We start from the raw sequence: 14,190 nt of genomic DNA on the forward strand, positions 1-14,190 counted from the left end.
AGAGACAGAGAGTACATCCCAATAATCTCACCTTTCTCCCAGTGTCCACTTCACTGATTTGAAAGGAAAAGACTGGTAATAACAAAAATGATGGTCCCACTAAACCCAATCCATTGCTTTGAAATGTGTGGTACTTCAGGAGGAAGTGTTCGGTATGTCATGTTGTGTTGAAGCCAGACTCCATCTCTTGATCTCTGTAGCAGCTGAGGACCCCTAGTGGTGAGGATTGGTCACTGACAGAGGTGTTTGGAAGAGCAGGGGGGTGTATTCATTAGTACACCGTATAAAAAACATTTTGTAACGGAAATATACAGTACCAGTCAAAAGTTTACAGGCCAACTTATTCCAGGGTTTTTCTTTATTTAGACTATTTTCTACATTGTAGAATAATAGTGAAGACATCAACACTATGAAATAACACATATGGAATCATGTAGTAACCAAGAAAGTGTTAACACAAATCAAAATATATTTTCGATCGGTTAGCTGCTGAGATAGCAGATGTTTAAAGTTGGTGAGGGAGATAAGTCTCCAACTTCAGCGATTTTTGCAATTCGTTCCAGTCACAGGCAGCAGAGAACTGGAACGAAAGGCGACCAAATGAGGTGTTGGCTTTAGGGATGATCAGTGAGATACACCTGCTGGAGCGCGTGCTACGGGTGGGTGTTGCCATCGTGACCAGTGAACTGAGAAAAGGCGGAGCTTTACCTAGCATGGACTTGTAGATGACCTGGAGCCAGTGGGTCTGGCGACGAATATGTAGCGAGGGCCAGCCGACTAGAGCATACAGGTCGCAATGGTGGGTGGCATAAGGTGCTTTAGTAACAAAACGGATGGCACTGTGATAAACTGCATCCAGTTTGCTGAGTAGAGTATTGGAAGCTATTTTGTAGATGACATCGCCGAAGTCGAGGATCGGTAGGATAGTCAGTTTTACTAGGGTAAGCTTGGCGGCGTGAGTGAAGGAGGCTTTGTTGCGGAATAGAAAGCCGACTCTAGATTTGATTTTAGATTGGAGATGTTTGATATGAGTCTGGAAGGAGAGTTTACAGTCTAGCCAGACACCTAGGTACTTATAGATGTCCACATATTCAAGGTCGGAACCATCCAGGGTGGTGATGCTAGTCGGGCGGGCGGGTGCAGGCAGCGAACGGTTGAAAAGCATGAATTTGGTTTTACTAGCGTTTAAGAGCAGTTGGAGGCCACGGAAGGAGTGTTGTATGGCATTGAAGCTTGTTTGGAGGTTAGATAGCACAGTGTCCAAGGACGGGCCGGAAGTATATAGAATGGTGTCGTCTGCGTAGAGGTGGATCAGGGAATCGGCCCAAGAATTGAACCCTGTGGCACCCCCATAGAGACTGCCAGAGGACTGGACAGCATGCCCTCCGGTTTGACACACTGAACTCTGTCTGCAAAGTAGTTGGTGAACCAGGCAAGGCAGTCATCAGAAAAACCGAGGCTACTGAGTCTGCCGATAAGAATATGGTGATTGACTGAGTCGAAAGCCTTGGCCAGGTCGATGAAGACGGCTGCACAGTACTGTCTTTTATCGATGGCTATATCCCACCCTCCATCTCTCCCTCCCTCCATCCTTATATCCCTCCCTCCATCTCTCCATCGCACCCTCCATCTCTCCATCTCTCCCACCCTCCATCTCTCCCACCCTCCATCTCTCCCACCCACCCTCTGTCCTTCCTTAACCCCCCTCAGATATCGTATCAAGCTGGACAGTGATGCTGAGCAGTATGGGGGACATGGTCGGCTGGACACAGACACAGAGTTCTTCACCGTGCAGGAACCATTTAAAGGCGTGAACGACCAATGGCAGCCACACTCTATGAAGGTAGGCTACAGGGTAGGATACAGTACCGCTGGGTGGGTAGGATACAGGGTAGGATACAGTACCGCTGGGTGGGTAGGCTACAGGGTAGGATACAGTACCGCTGGGTGGATAGGCTACAGTACCCTTGGGTGGGTAGGCTACAGTACCGTTGGGTGGGTATGATACAGGGTAGGCTACAGTACTGTTGGGTGGGTAGGCTACAGGGTAGGATACAGTACCGCTGGGTGGGTAGGCTATAGTACCGCTGGGTGGGTAGGCTATAGTACCGCTGGGTGGGTAGGCTACAGTACCGCTGGGTGGGTAGGCTACCGCTGGGCTAGGATACAGTACCGCTGGGTGGGTAGGCTATAGTACCGCTGGGTGGGTAGGCTATAGTACCGCTGGGTGGGTAGGCTATAGTACCGCTGGGTGGGTAGGCTACAGTACCGCTGGGTGGGTAGGCTACAGTACCCGCTGGGTGGGTAGGCTATAGTACCGCTGGGTGGGTAGGATACAGTACCGCTGGGTGGGTAGGCTACAGTACCGCTACAGTACCGCTGGGTGGGTAGGGATACAGTACCGCTGGGTGGGTAGGCTATAGTACCGCTGGGTGGGTAGGATACAGTACCGCTGGGTGGGTAGGCTACAGTACCGCTGGGTGGGTAGGATACAGTACCGCTGGGTGGGTAGGATACAGTACCGCTGGGTGGGTAGGATACAGTACCGCTGGGTGGGTAGGCTACAGTACCGCTGGGTGGGTAGGCTACAGTACCGCTGGGTGGGTAGGCTACAGTACCGCTGGGTGGGTAGGATACCGCAGGTACCGCTGGGTGGGTAGGCTACAGTACCGCTGGGTGGGTAGGATACAGTACCGCTGGGTGGGTAGGCTACAGTACCGCTGGGTGGGTAGGCTACAGTACCGCTGGGTAGGGGTACCGCTGGGTGGGAGGCTACAGTACCGCTGGGTGGGTAGGCTACAGATACACCGCTGGGTGGGTAGGCTACAGTACCGCTGGGTGGGTAGGATACAGTACCGCTGGGTGGGTAGGATACAGTACCGCTGGGTGGGTGTTGTGTCCAAGTCGGTTCCTCTGCAGCCCCTGTATGATTCTGCTTTGCTTCATCCACTTTTGAAAATGTGCGGAGATTTTTACCCATGTTGTTGGCAGAGGCAGGTTGTGGCAGACGCACATACAAACACACACACACACACATCTTATAAAATAAAGGTAGTGTCCTGCTAATACTGAATATGCAGTTTCTGCTCCCAATTACTGTCATTCTCTCCTCTGTCTTTCGCTCTCGCTTTCTCTCTGGCTCTCTCTGGCTCTCACTCTGGCTCTGGCTCTCTCTCTCTGGCTCTCGCTCTCTCTCTGGCTCTGGCTCTCTCTCTGGCTCTCTCTCTGGCTCTGGCTCTCTCTCTCTCTGGCTCTCTCTCTCTCTGGCTCTCTCTCTCTCTGGCTCTCTCTCTCGCTCTGGCTCTGGCTCTCTCTGGCTCTCACTCTGGCTCTGGCTCTCTCAATTCAATTCAAGGGGCTTTATTGGCATGGGAAACATGTTAACAATGCCAAAGCAAGTGAAGTAGATAATAAACAAAGTGAAATAAATGACATTTACACTTAAAGAAGTTCCAAAAGAATACAGACATTACAAATGTCATATATATATATATATATATATATATATTAGCCTAGGGCCTACGGCTGCCTTTCTCAATAGCAAGGCTATGCTCACTGAGTCTGTACATAGTCAAAGCTTTCCTTAATTTTGGGTCAGTCACAGTGGTCAGGTATTCTGCCACTGTGTACTCTCTGTTTAGGGCCAAATAGCATTCTAGTTTGCTCTGTTTTTGTTAATTCTTTCCAATGTGTCAAGTAATTATCTTTTTGTTTTCTCATGATTTGGTTGGGTCTAATTGTGCTGCTGTCCTGGGGCTCTGTAGGGTGTGTTTGTGTTTGTGAACAGAGCCCCAGGACCAGCTTGCTTAGGGGACTCTTCTCCAGGTTCATCTCTCTGTAGGTGATGGCTTTGTTATGGAAGGTTTGGTAATCGCTTCCTTTTAGGTGGTTGTAGAATTTAACGGCTCTTTTCTGGATTTTGATAATTAGTGGGTATTGGCCTATTTCTGCTCTGCATGCATTATTTGGTGTTCTACACTGAGGATATTTTTGCAGAATTCTGCATGCAGAGTCTCAATTTGGTGTTCGTCCCATTTTGTGAAACACTTGGCTGGTGAGCGGACCCCAGACCTCACAACCATAAAGGGCAATGGACTCTATGACTGATTCAAGTATTTTTAGCCAGATCCTAATTGGTTTGTCGAATTTTTGGTTCCTTTTGATGGCATAAAGGCCCTTCTTGCCTTGTCTCTCAGATCGTTGACAGCTTATTTTATTTATTGTTTTAACCTTTATTTAACTAGGTCAATTAAGAACAAATGTTTATTTACAATGACTGCCGAACCCGGACGACGCTGGGCCAATTGTGCACCGCCCCAATCACAGCCGGTTTGTGATACAGCCTGGATTCGAACCAGGGACTGTAGTGACGCCTCTACCACTGCTATGCAGTGCCTTAGACCGCTGCACCACTCGGGAGTTACCGTGGCACTGATGTTTAGGCCAGTTTTTTGTGTGCTCTAGGGCAACGGTATCTTGATGGAATTAGTATTTGTGGTCCTGGCGACTGGACCTTTTTTGGAACACCATTATTTTGGTCTTACTGAGACTTACTGTCAGGGCCCAGGTCTGGCAGAATCTGTGCAGAAGATCTAGGTGCTGCTGTAGGCCCTCCTTGGTGACAGAAGCACCAGATCATCAGCAAATAGTAGACGTTTGTCTTCAGATTTTAGTAGGGTGCTGCAGACTGCCCTCGTCAAGTCGTTGACATTTTCAATTGAAGTCGTAAGTTTACATACACTTAGGTTAGAGGCATTAAAACTCATTTTTCAACCACTCCACACATCTTGTTAACAAACTATAGTTTTGGCAAGTCGGTTAGGACATCTACTTGGTGCATGACACAAGTAATTTTTCCAACAATTGTTTACAGACAGATTATTTCACTTATAATTCACTGTATCACAATTCCAGTGGGTCAGAAGTTTACATACACTAAGTTGACTGTGCCTTTAAACAGCTTGGAAAGTTCAAAAAAATGATGTCATGGCTTTAGAAGCTTCTGATAGGCTAATTGACGTCATTTGAGTCAATTGGAGGTGTACCTGTGGATGTATTTCAAGGCCTACCTTCAAAACTCAGTGCCTCCTTGCTTGACGTCATGGGAAAATGAAAATAAATCAGCCAAGACCTCCACAAGTCTGTTTCATCCTTGGAGCAATTTTCAAATGCCTGAAGGTACCATGTTCATCTGTACAAACAATAGTACGCAAGTATAAACACCATGGGACCACGCAGCCGTCATACCGCTCAGGAAGGAGGCACCTTCTGTCTCCTAGAGATGAACGTACGTTGGTGTGAAAAGTGCAAATCAATCCCAGAACAACAGTAAAGGACCTTGTGAAGATGCTGGAGGAAACAGGTACAAAAGTATCTATATCCACAGTAACACGAGTCCTATATCGACATAACCTGAAAGGCTGCTCAGCAAGGAAGAAGCCACTGCTCCAAAACCGCCATAAAAAAGCCAGACTACGGTTTGCAACTGCACATGGGGACAAGATCGTACTTTTTGGAGAATTGTCCTCTGGTCTGATGAAACAAAAATAGAACTGTTTGGCTGTAATGACCATCGTTATGTTTGGAGGAAAAAGGGGGATGCTTACAAGCCGAAGAACACCATCCCAACCGTGAAGCACGGGGGTGGCAGCATCATGTTGTGGGGGTGCTTTGCTGCAGGAGGGACTGGTGCACTTCACAAAATAGATGGCATTATGAGTAAGGAAAATTATGTGGATACATTGAGGCAACATTTCAAGACATCAGTGAGGAAGTTAAAGCTTGGTCACAAATGGGTCTTTCAAATGGACAATGAACACAACTTCTAAAGTTGTGGCAAATTGGCTTAAGGACAACAAAGTCAAGGTATTGGAGTGGCCGTCACAAAGCCCTGACCTCAATCCTATAGAAAATCTGTGAGCAGAACTGGAAAAGTGTGTGCGAGCAAGGAGGCCTACAAACCTGACTCAGTTACACCAGCTCTGTCAGGAGGAATGGGCCAGATTTCACCCAACTTATTGTGGGAAGCTTGTGGAAGGCTACCCAAAACATTTGACCCAAGTTAAACCATTTAAAGGCAATGCTACCAAATACTAATTGAGTGTATGTAAACTTCTGACCCACTGGGAATGTGATTAAAGAAATAAAAGCTGAAATAAATTATTCTCTCTACTATTATTCTGACATTTCACATTCTTAAAATAAAGTGGTGATCCTAACTGACCTAAGACAGGGAACTTTTACGAGGATTAAATGTCAGGAATTGTGAGAAACTGAGTTTAAATCTAGTTGGTTAAGGTGTATGTAAACTTCAACTCTGTTGAATAGGGTGGGGCTTAAGCTGCATGTCTCACCCTACGGCCCGGTGGAAAGAAATGTTTTGTTGTTGCCAATTTTATCCGCACACTTGTTTGTGTAGATTGATTTTTTAATGTCGTATGTTTTTCTGTCAACACCACTTTCCATCAATTTGCATAGCAGACCCTCATGCCAAATTGAGTCAAAAGCTTTTTTTAAATCAACAAATCATGAGAAGACTTTGTCTTTGTTTGTCAATCAGGGTGTGCAAGGTGAATACGTGGTCTGTCGTACGGTAATTTGGTAAAAAGGCAATTTGACATATGCTCAGTACATTGTTTTCATTGAGGAAATGTACAAGTCTGCTGTTAATGATAATGCAGAGGATTTTCTCAAGGTTGCTGTTGACGCATATCCCACAGTAGTTATTGGGGTCGAATTTGTCTCTATTTTTGTGGATTGAGGTGATCGGTCCTTGGTTCCAAATATTGGGGAGGATGCCAGAGTTAAGAATTATGTTGGAGTATAGCCAATTGGAATTTGTGGTCTGTATATTTTATCATTTCATTGAGGATACCATCAACACCACAGGCCTTTTTGGGTTGGAGGGTTTTTATTTTGTCCTGTAGTTCATTCAATGTAACTGGAGCATCCAGTGGGTTCTTTAATAGTTGTGGGTTCTTTAATAGTTGTGGGTTCTTTAATAGTTGTGGGTTCTTTAATAGTTGTGGGTTCTTTAATAGTTGTGGGTTCTTTAATAGTTGTGGGTTCTTTAATAGTTGTGGGTTCTTTAATAGTATATTAATATTAATAGTATGTGGATTCTTTAATAATTAAACTCTAAGGTTCGTATTTGATCATGTATATTGGAGTTTTTGTTGCAACTTTTGGGGATTATTCCAGAGGTTAAAACTTCCCGTGGGAATATAACGGGATTTAAAGAAAATATATGGGAATTAACGGAAATATATACAAATGAATATCAATACCATTTAAATGTAATGTTTCTTGCAATAGACACATAAACCTTTTACCATAAGTAGACATACTTGATTGATACATAATTGCAAATGATTAAATCCTTCCAATATATATATTTTTTAAACAATTTAGTTACTAATTGAACTTTAATTAATTGATTGATCACATGGGATGATTTCACTGAACCACAAAAGAAAGAGAATATTGAATGATCCCCAATGATCAATTGCATCTCCCAAAACCTTTTCAACACCTATAAAAATGATAGTCTAGAAACTAAAGCATTGGTTGTCTTCCTCTCAGGCTTCCATGTCTTCTCCCGGCACCTTCTCAAATGTCCACCTCTTGAACATCAGACTCTGAGGCCTCATCTTCACTGTCCAACCTTGTTGAGGATGGCTCGATGTCAGGCTCAAAAAAGCCTCAATATTGCATGTTTTGGTGTGTGTGTGTTCCCAAACAAGGACCAGTTGCACTCTGAGGCGGCTGATGTTGGTGGGATTTGGAGGATGATGGAAGCAACAGGGGAAAGAGCCTCAGATCCACAAAGTCCCTTCCACCAGGTGGCTGATAAGATGTGTTGGCATCACTGCCATATTGCATCCCAAAGCCCTCGCCAGACTGCCAAGAACCTTATCCTCATCCAGGCCAAGGTGGTGAGACACAGTAGTAATGACACCATAGGCCTTGTTGATCTCTGCACCAGGCAGGATGTTCTTGCCAGCAGACATGGGGTCCAACACTGCAGCGTGTATGGGCTTCAGGCAGAAGACTTCACGCTTTTTGATGTATTTCAGAACTGCAGTTTCCTCAGCTTGGAGCAACAGTGAAGTGGGCAGGGCAGAACGGATTTCTCTTACATCTACAAGCAGAGTCTGAACATCAGACAGGATGGCATTGTCTCCCTCAATCCTTGCAACGGCTACTGCTATAGGTTTCAGGAGTTTCAGGCAGCTTACCACTCTCTCCCAAAATACATCATCCAGGAGGATCCTCTTGATGGGGCTGTCCATATCGGCAGACTGTGATATGGCCATTTCTTGGAGAGACTCGTTCCCCTCCAGGAATCAAACATGATAACAACACTTGTAACTTGATGACCCTTCACATACCTAACCATTTCCTTGGCTCTCTTGTAGAGTGTATCCATTGTTTTCAGTGCCATGATGTCCTTGAGGAGCAGATTCAATGCATGAGCAGCACAGCCAATGGGTGTGATGTGAGGGTAGGACTCCTCCCACTTTAGACCAAGCAGCCTTCATGTTCACAGCATTGTCATGTCAGCAGTGCAAATACCTTCTGTGGTCCAAGGTCATCAGACTGCCTTCAGCTCATCTGCAATATAGAGACCGGTGTGTCTGTTGAGGTGGACATGATGTGCTTAATTATTCCTTGCCTAAGAACATTCAACCACCTATCAGAGATGATTGCAATAGTCTGCTTTCTCTATGATTTGCTTGACCTTCACTTGAACTCTGTTGAACTCTGCATCCAGCAAATGAGTAGATAAAGCATGTGTGGTTGGAGGGGTGTCTGCTGGACGAAGAATGTTCAGAAATCTCTTCCAATACACATTGCCTGTGAGCATCAGAGGTGAACCAGTTGCATACACAGCTTGAGCAAGACATTCATCGGCATTTCTCTGACTACGTTCCTCCACTGAGTCAAAAAACCTTCTGATTCCAGGAGGACCTTGAGTTGTTGCTATCGATAAGGTGTCTGATTCATCATTTTCACCTCAAATAGAAGTAGAGGGACTTTTGTCAGAGGTTGCTTGTTGTGAGAGCTGAGGGAACTTTATGCACTTGGCCAGATGATTCTGCATCTTTGTTGCATTCTTCACATATGATTTGGCACATTATTTGCAAATGTACACAGCTTTTCCTTCTACATTAGCTGCAGTGAAATGTCTCCACACATCAGATAGTGCCTGTGGCATTTTCCTGTAAAGAGTTGAAAACAACAAATACAATTCCATGTACAGATAAATATTTAAGCAGTTAGATTAAACAACTCCTTTGTAAGATAAATGTTTTTAAATAAAACATGTATGGAAACAGGTGAATCAACACTCAGCAGGCTCAACCATACTAAAACACAACATGGTATTTTAAATAAAACATGTATGGAAACAGGTGAATCAACACTCAGCAGGCTCAACCATACTAAAACACAACATGGTATTTTAAATAAAACATGTATGGAAACAGGTGAATCAACACTCTTCAGCAGGCTCAACCAAACTAAAACACAACATGGTAATAAAAACAAACGAGCAGAAATTGTTAACAAGTTAGAAATGATTTAAACACACTTTGCTGTAGGCTACTATTTACTAGTTAACAAAAAGTGAAAATGTCTCCGCACATCAGATAGTGCCAAATATACAAATTCCAAGTACAGATAAATAAACTCAGCAAAAAAACAAGTCTTCTCAATGTCAACTGTGTTTATTTTCAGCAAACTTTACATGTATAAATATTTGTATGAACACAACAAGATTTAACAACTGAGACATGTGACTAACAGAAATGGAATAATGTGTCCCTGAACAAAAGGGGGTCAAAATCAAAAGTAACAGTCAGTATCTGGTGTGGCCACCAGCTGCATTAATTACTGCAGTGCATCTCCTCCTCATGGACTGCACCACATTTGCCAGTTCTTGCTGTGAGATGTTACCCCACTCTTTCACTGTGTCTTAACAGCTGACAGCATATTATAACTTGTTATAATATGGTCATAACCATGTCCTAATACCTGTCAAGTAAAGTGTTACTGAAATAATACTGCAAAAAATATAGATATAGATAAACTCTCTTGATAAACTGTCTACAGTTTATAATGAGGTATTCTAACTCAGGTGAGCAAAACCTCGAGACTTCCTTAATATGAGATCACGCACCAGCTGTTGTCAACAGAGAGACACACCTCTTCCCCGTTAGTCTTATCCGAGGCTGCCGACCGGTCCTGACGATGCACAGAAAAGCCAGCGAGATGTATATTATTCTTCCCGTTGTTCATCCACGACTCTGAGAAACAGGATATTACAGTTGTTCAGGTCTCATTGATGAGATCGTCTCCAACGGAGCTCATCCAGTTTATTCTCCTGTGATTGTATGTTCGCCAATAGAAATTAGGGTAGAGGTAGTTTATTTACTCATGGACGTAGTCTGGTCGTCTGGCCAATGTAGTCTGGTTGTCTGGCCAACGTAGTCTGGTTGTCTGGCCAACGTAGTCTGGTCGTCTGGCCAACGTAGTCTGGTCGTCTGGCCAACGTAGTCTGGTCGTCTGGCCAACGTAGTCTGGTCGTCTGGCCAACGTAGTCTGGTCGTCTGGCCAACGTAGTCTGGTAGTCTGGTCGTCTGGTCAACGTAGTCTGGTTGTCTGGTCAACGTAGTCTGGTTGTCTGGTCAACGTGAGTCTGGTAATCTGGTCAACATAGTCTGGTCGTCTGGTCAACGTGAGTCTGGTCAACGTAGTCTGGTCAACGTAGTCTTGTAGTCTGGTCAACGTAGTCTGGTAGTCTGGTCAACGTCGTCTGGTCAACGTCATCTGGTCAACGTCGTCTGGTCAACGTAGTCTGGTAGTCTGGTCAACGTAGTCTGGTCAACGTAGTCTGGTCAACGTAGTCTGGCCAACATAGTCTGGTAGTCTGGCCAACATAGTCTGGTACTCTGGCCAACGTAGTCTGGTACTCTGGCCAACGTAGTCTGGTAGTCTGGCCAACGTAGTCTGGTACTCTGGCCAACGTAGTCTGGTACTCTGGCCAACGTAGTCTGGTACTCTGGCCAACGTAGTCTGGTACTCTGGCCAACGTAGTCTGGTACTCTGGCCAACGTAGTCTGGTACTCTGGCCAACGTAGTCTGGTACTCTGGCCAACGTAGTCTGGTACTCTGGCCAACGTAGTCTGGTCGTCTGGCCAACGTAGTCTGGTCAACGTAGTCTGGTCGTCTGGTCAACGTAGTCTGGTCAAGTCAACGTGGTCTGTGGGGATGTGGAGAGGATGGGGAGTAGAGGAGAGTGGGGATGGAGAAGAGAGGGGGTGTGGAGGTGTTCAGTCCCAGACAGTGGGCTGTTCCCCTTCCCTGCATTGTGTGTGTGTGTGTGTGTGTGTGTGTGTGTGTGTGTGTGTGTGTGTGTGTGTGTGTGAGTTGATTGTTGTCAGGCTTCTTTCCTCTGGTGATCCCCAGGAACGGTTCCACTGTGGAATCTTGGATGATCAACAATGTATTACAGAACTCCTAACAGCACAGTATGATTTTCTTATCCTCTCTGTCTCCCTTTCTGTCTCTCTCTCTCTCTGTCCCTCTCTCTGTCTGTCCCTCTCTCTCTTTGTCTCTCTGTCCCTCTCTCTCTGTCTCTCTCTGTCCCCTCTCTCTGTCTCTCTCTGTCCCTCTCTCTCTGTCCCTCTCTCTCTGTCTCTCTCTGTCCTCTCTCTCTGTCTCTCTCTGTCCCTCTCTCTCTGTCTCCCTTTCTGTCCGTCTCTCTCTGTCTGTCCCTCTCTCTCTGTCTCTCTCTGTCCCTCTGTCCCTCTCTCTCTGTCTCTCTGTCCCTCTCTCTCTGTCTCTCTGTCCCTCTCTCTCTGTCCCTCTCTCTCAGATCTACATTCCCTGCCGGACAGCGCTGGTTCTGGCCAATGAGGAGCTAGATTACTGTTACTAAGGAAGAGGGGTTGAGGGCTCCTGGTCGTTGGATGTGTCCCGTAATAACCTGATACCACCAGAGGGGAGAGGATGTCGATCAGAAAGACCTACTGTATACACACACACACACACACACACACACACACACACACACACACACACACACACACACACTAAATCATTGTGTTGCATGTTCAGCCCCAGCTGGTCTAGAACGAAATAGTCTGCAGAGGCACTGGCTGACTTGTTCACTGCAGTTTAATAGACCTCGTCTTCCACACACAGAAAGTCAAGGCCATTTTAGTCATATCTGATATTAGTTTTACACAAGTTGACTTCAGCCTTATGAGTAAAAGAAAGGGACACGGAGTCAGATTTATGTTACAGACTTCCTTCCATGTGTTAGTTTATAATACACTTTTTATTTTGTTTTCAACGCTGTTTGTGCAGTAGAAACACGATGGGATCTGTCTCCATGGCACCCGATTCCCTTCTAATAGGGATTCCAGTCAACTGTAGAGCGCTATGTAGGGACACAGGGAGGTACTTGTGCCCATTTTTTTTGTTTAATTGTCTGTTAGTTTACTGTTTTAGAGGGAGGACACAGAAACGCAGCTGTCAAAACCGTGTTTAGGGTAATAATCTGTTACTGTATTGTGAATGTCAATGTCTTAGCAGTATATTACGTCAGACTGGGAATTTAAATAAAATATAACTGTGATAGATGAATAAGGATGTCTCTTTCTGATTCTTTACTGGTGATGATTTCAGAGCAGGAAGTACACTATTCATTTAAACTGATATCAGAGCAGGAAGTACACTATTCATTTAAACTGATACCAGAGCAGGAAGTACACTATTCATTTAAACTGATATCAGAACAGGAAGTACACTATTCATTTAAACTATCAGAACAGGAAGTACACTATTCATTAACTGATATCAGAGCAGGAAGTACACTATTCATTTAAACTGATATCAGAGCAGGAAGTACACTTCATTTAAACTGATATCAGAACATGAAGTACACTATTCATTTAAACTGATATCAGAACAGGAATAACACTATTCATTTAAACTGATGTCAGAGCAGGAAGTACACTATTCATTTAAACTGATATCAGAACAGGAAGTACACTATTCATTTAAACTGATATCAGAGCAGGAAGTACACTTCATTTAAACTGATATCAGAACAGGAAGTACACTATTTATTTAAACTGATATCAGAGCAGGAAGTACACTATTCATTTAAACTGATATCAGAGCAGGAAGTACACTTCATTTAAACTGATATCAGAGCAGGAAGTACACTTCATTTAAACTGATATCAGAACAGGAAGTACACTATTCATTTAAACTGATATCAGAACAGGAAGTACACTATTCATTTAAACTGATATCAGAGCAGGAAGTACACTATTCATTTAAACTGATATCAGAACAGGAAGTACACTATTCATTTAAACTGATATCAGAGCAGGAAGTACACTATTCATTTAAACTGATACCAGAGCAGGAAGTACACTATTCATTTAAACTGATATCAGAACAGGAAGTACACTATTCATTTAAACTATCAGAACAGGAAGTACACTGTTCATTTAAACTGATATCAGAGCAGGAAGTACACTTCATTTAAACTGATATCAGAACAGGAAGTACACTATTCATTTAAACTATCAGAACAGGAAGTACACTGTTCATTTAAACTGATATCAGAACAGGAAGTACACTATTCATTTAAACTGATACCAGAGCAGGAAGTACACTATTCATTTAAACTGATATCAGAACAGGAAGTACACTATTCATTAACTGATATCAGAACATGAAGTACACTATTCATTTAAACTGATATCAGAGCAGGAAGTACACTATTCATTTAAACTGATATCAGAACAGGAAGTACACTATTCATTTAAACTGATATCAGAGCAGGAAGTACACTTCATTTAAACTGATATCAGAACAGGAAGTACACTATTCATTTAAACTGATATCAGAGCAGGAAGTACACTATTCATTTAAACTATCAGAACAGGAAGTACACTATTCATTTAAACTGATATCAGAGCAGGAAGTACACTATTCATTTAAACTATCAGAACAGGAAGTACACTATTCATTTAAACTGATATCAGAGCAGGAAGTACACTATTCATTTAAACTGATATCAGAACAGGAAGTACACTATTCATTTAAACTATCAGAACAGGAAGTACACTGTTCATTTAAACTGATATCAGAACAGGAAGTACACTTCAT

At 43.8% G+C, this 14,190-nt stretch overlaps 1 protein-coding gene across 1 annotated transcript in view; it reads left to right on the forward strand.

Annotated features, from left to right (window-relative positions):
* The window catches only part of gbe1a (glucan (1,4-alpha-), branching enzyme 1a), a 174,717-nt gene extending 162,066 nt beyond the window's left edge, over positions 1-12,651 (forward strand). Inside the window, exons 16-17 of the mRNA XM_042311035.1 lie at positions 1,711-1,843; positions 11,879-12,651. Of these exons, the coding sequence (XP_042166969.1) occupies positions 1,711-1,843; positions 11,879-11,941 (196 nt within the window). The 3' untranslated portion in view covers positions 11,942-12,651. The remainder of the gene's footprint in view (positions 1-1,710; positions 1,844-11,878) is intronic.
* The last annotated feature ends 1,539 nt before the right edge of the window (positions 12,652-14,190 follow it).

This window comes from Oncorhynchus tshawytscha, linkage group LG33 (assembly GCF_018296145.1).
Source record: "Oncorhynchus tshawytscha isolate Ot180627B linkage group LG33, Otsh_v2.0, whole genome shotgun sequence".
Classification (NCBI taxonomy): domain Eukaryota; kingdom Metazoa; phylum Chordata; class Actinopteri; order Salmoniformes; family Salmonidae; genus Oncorhynchus; species Oncorhynchus tshawytscha.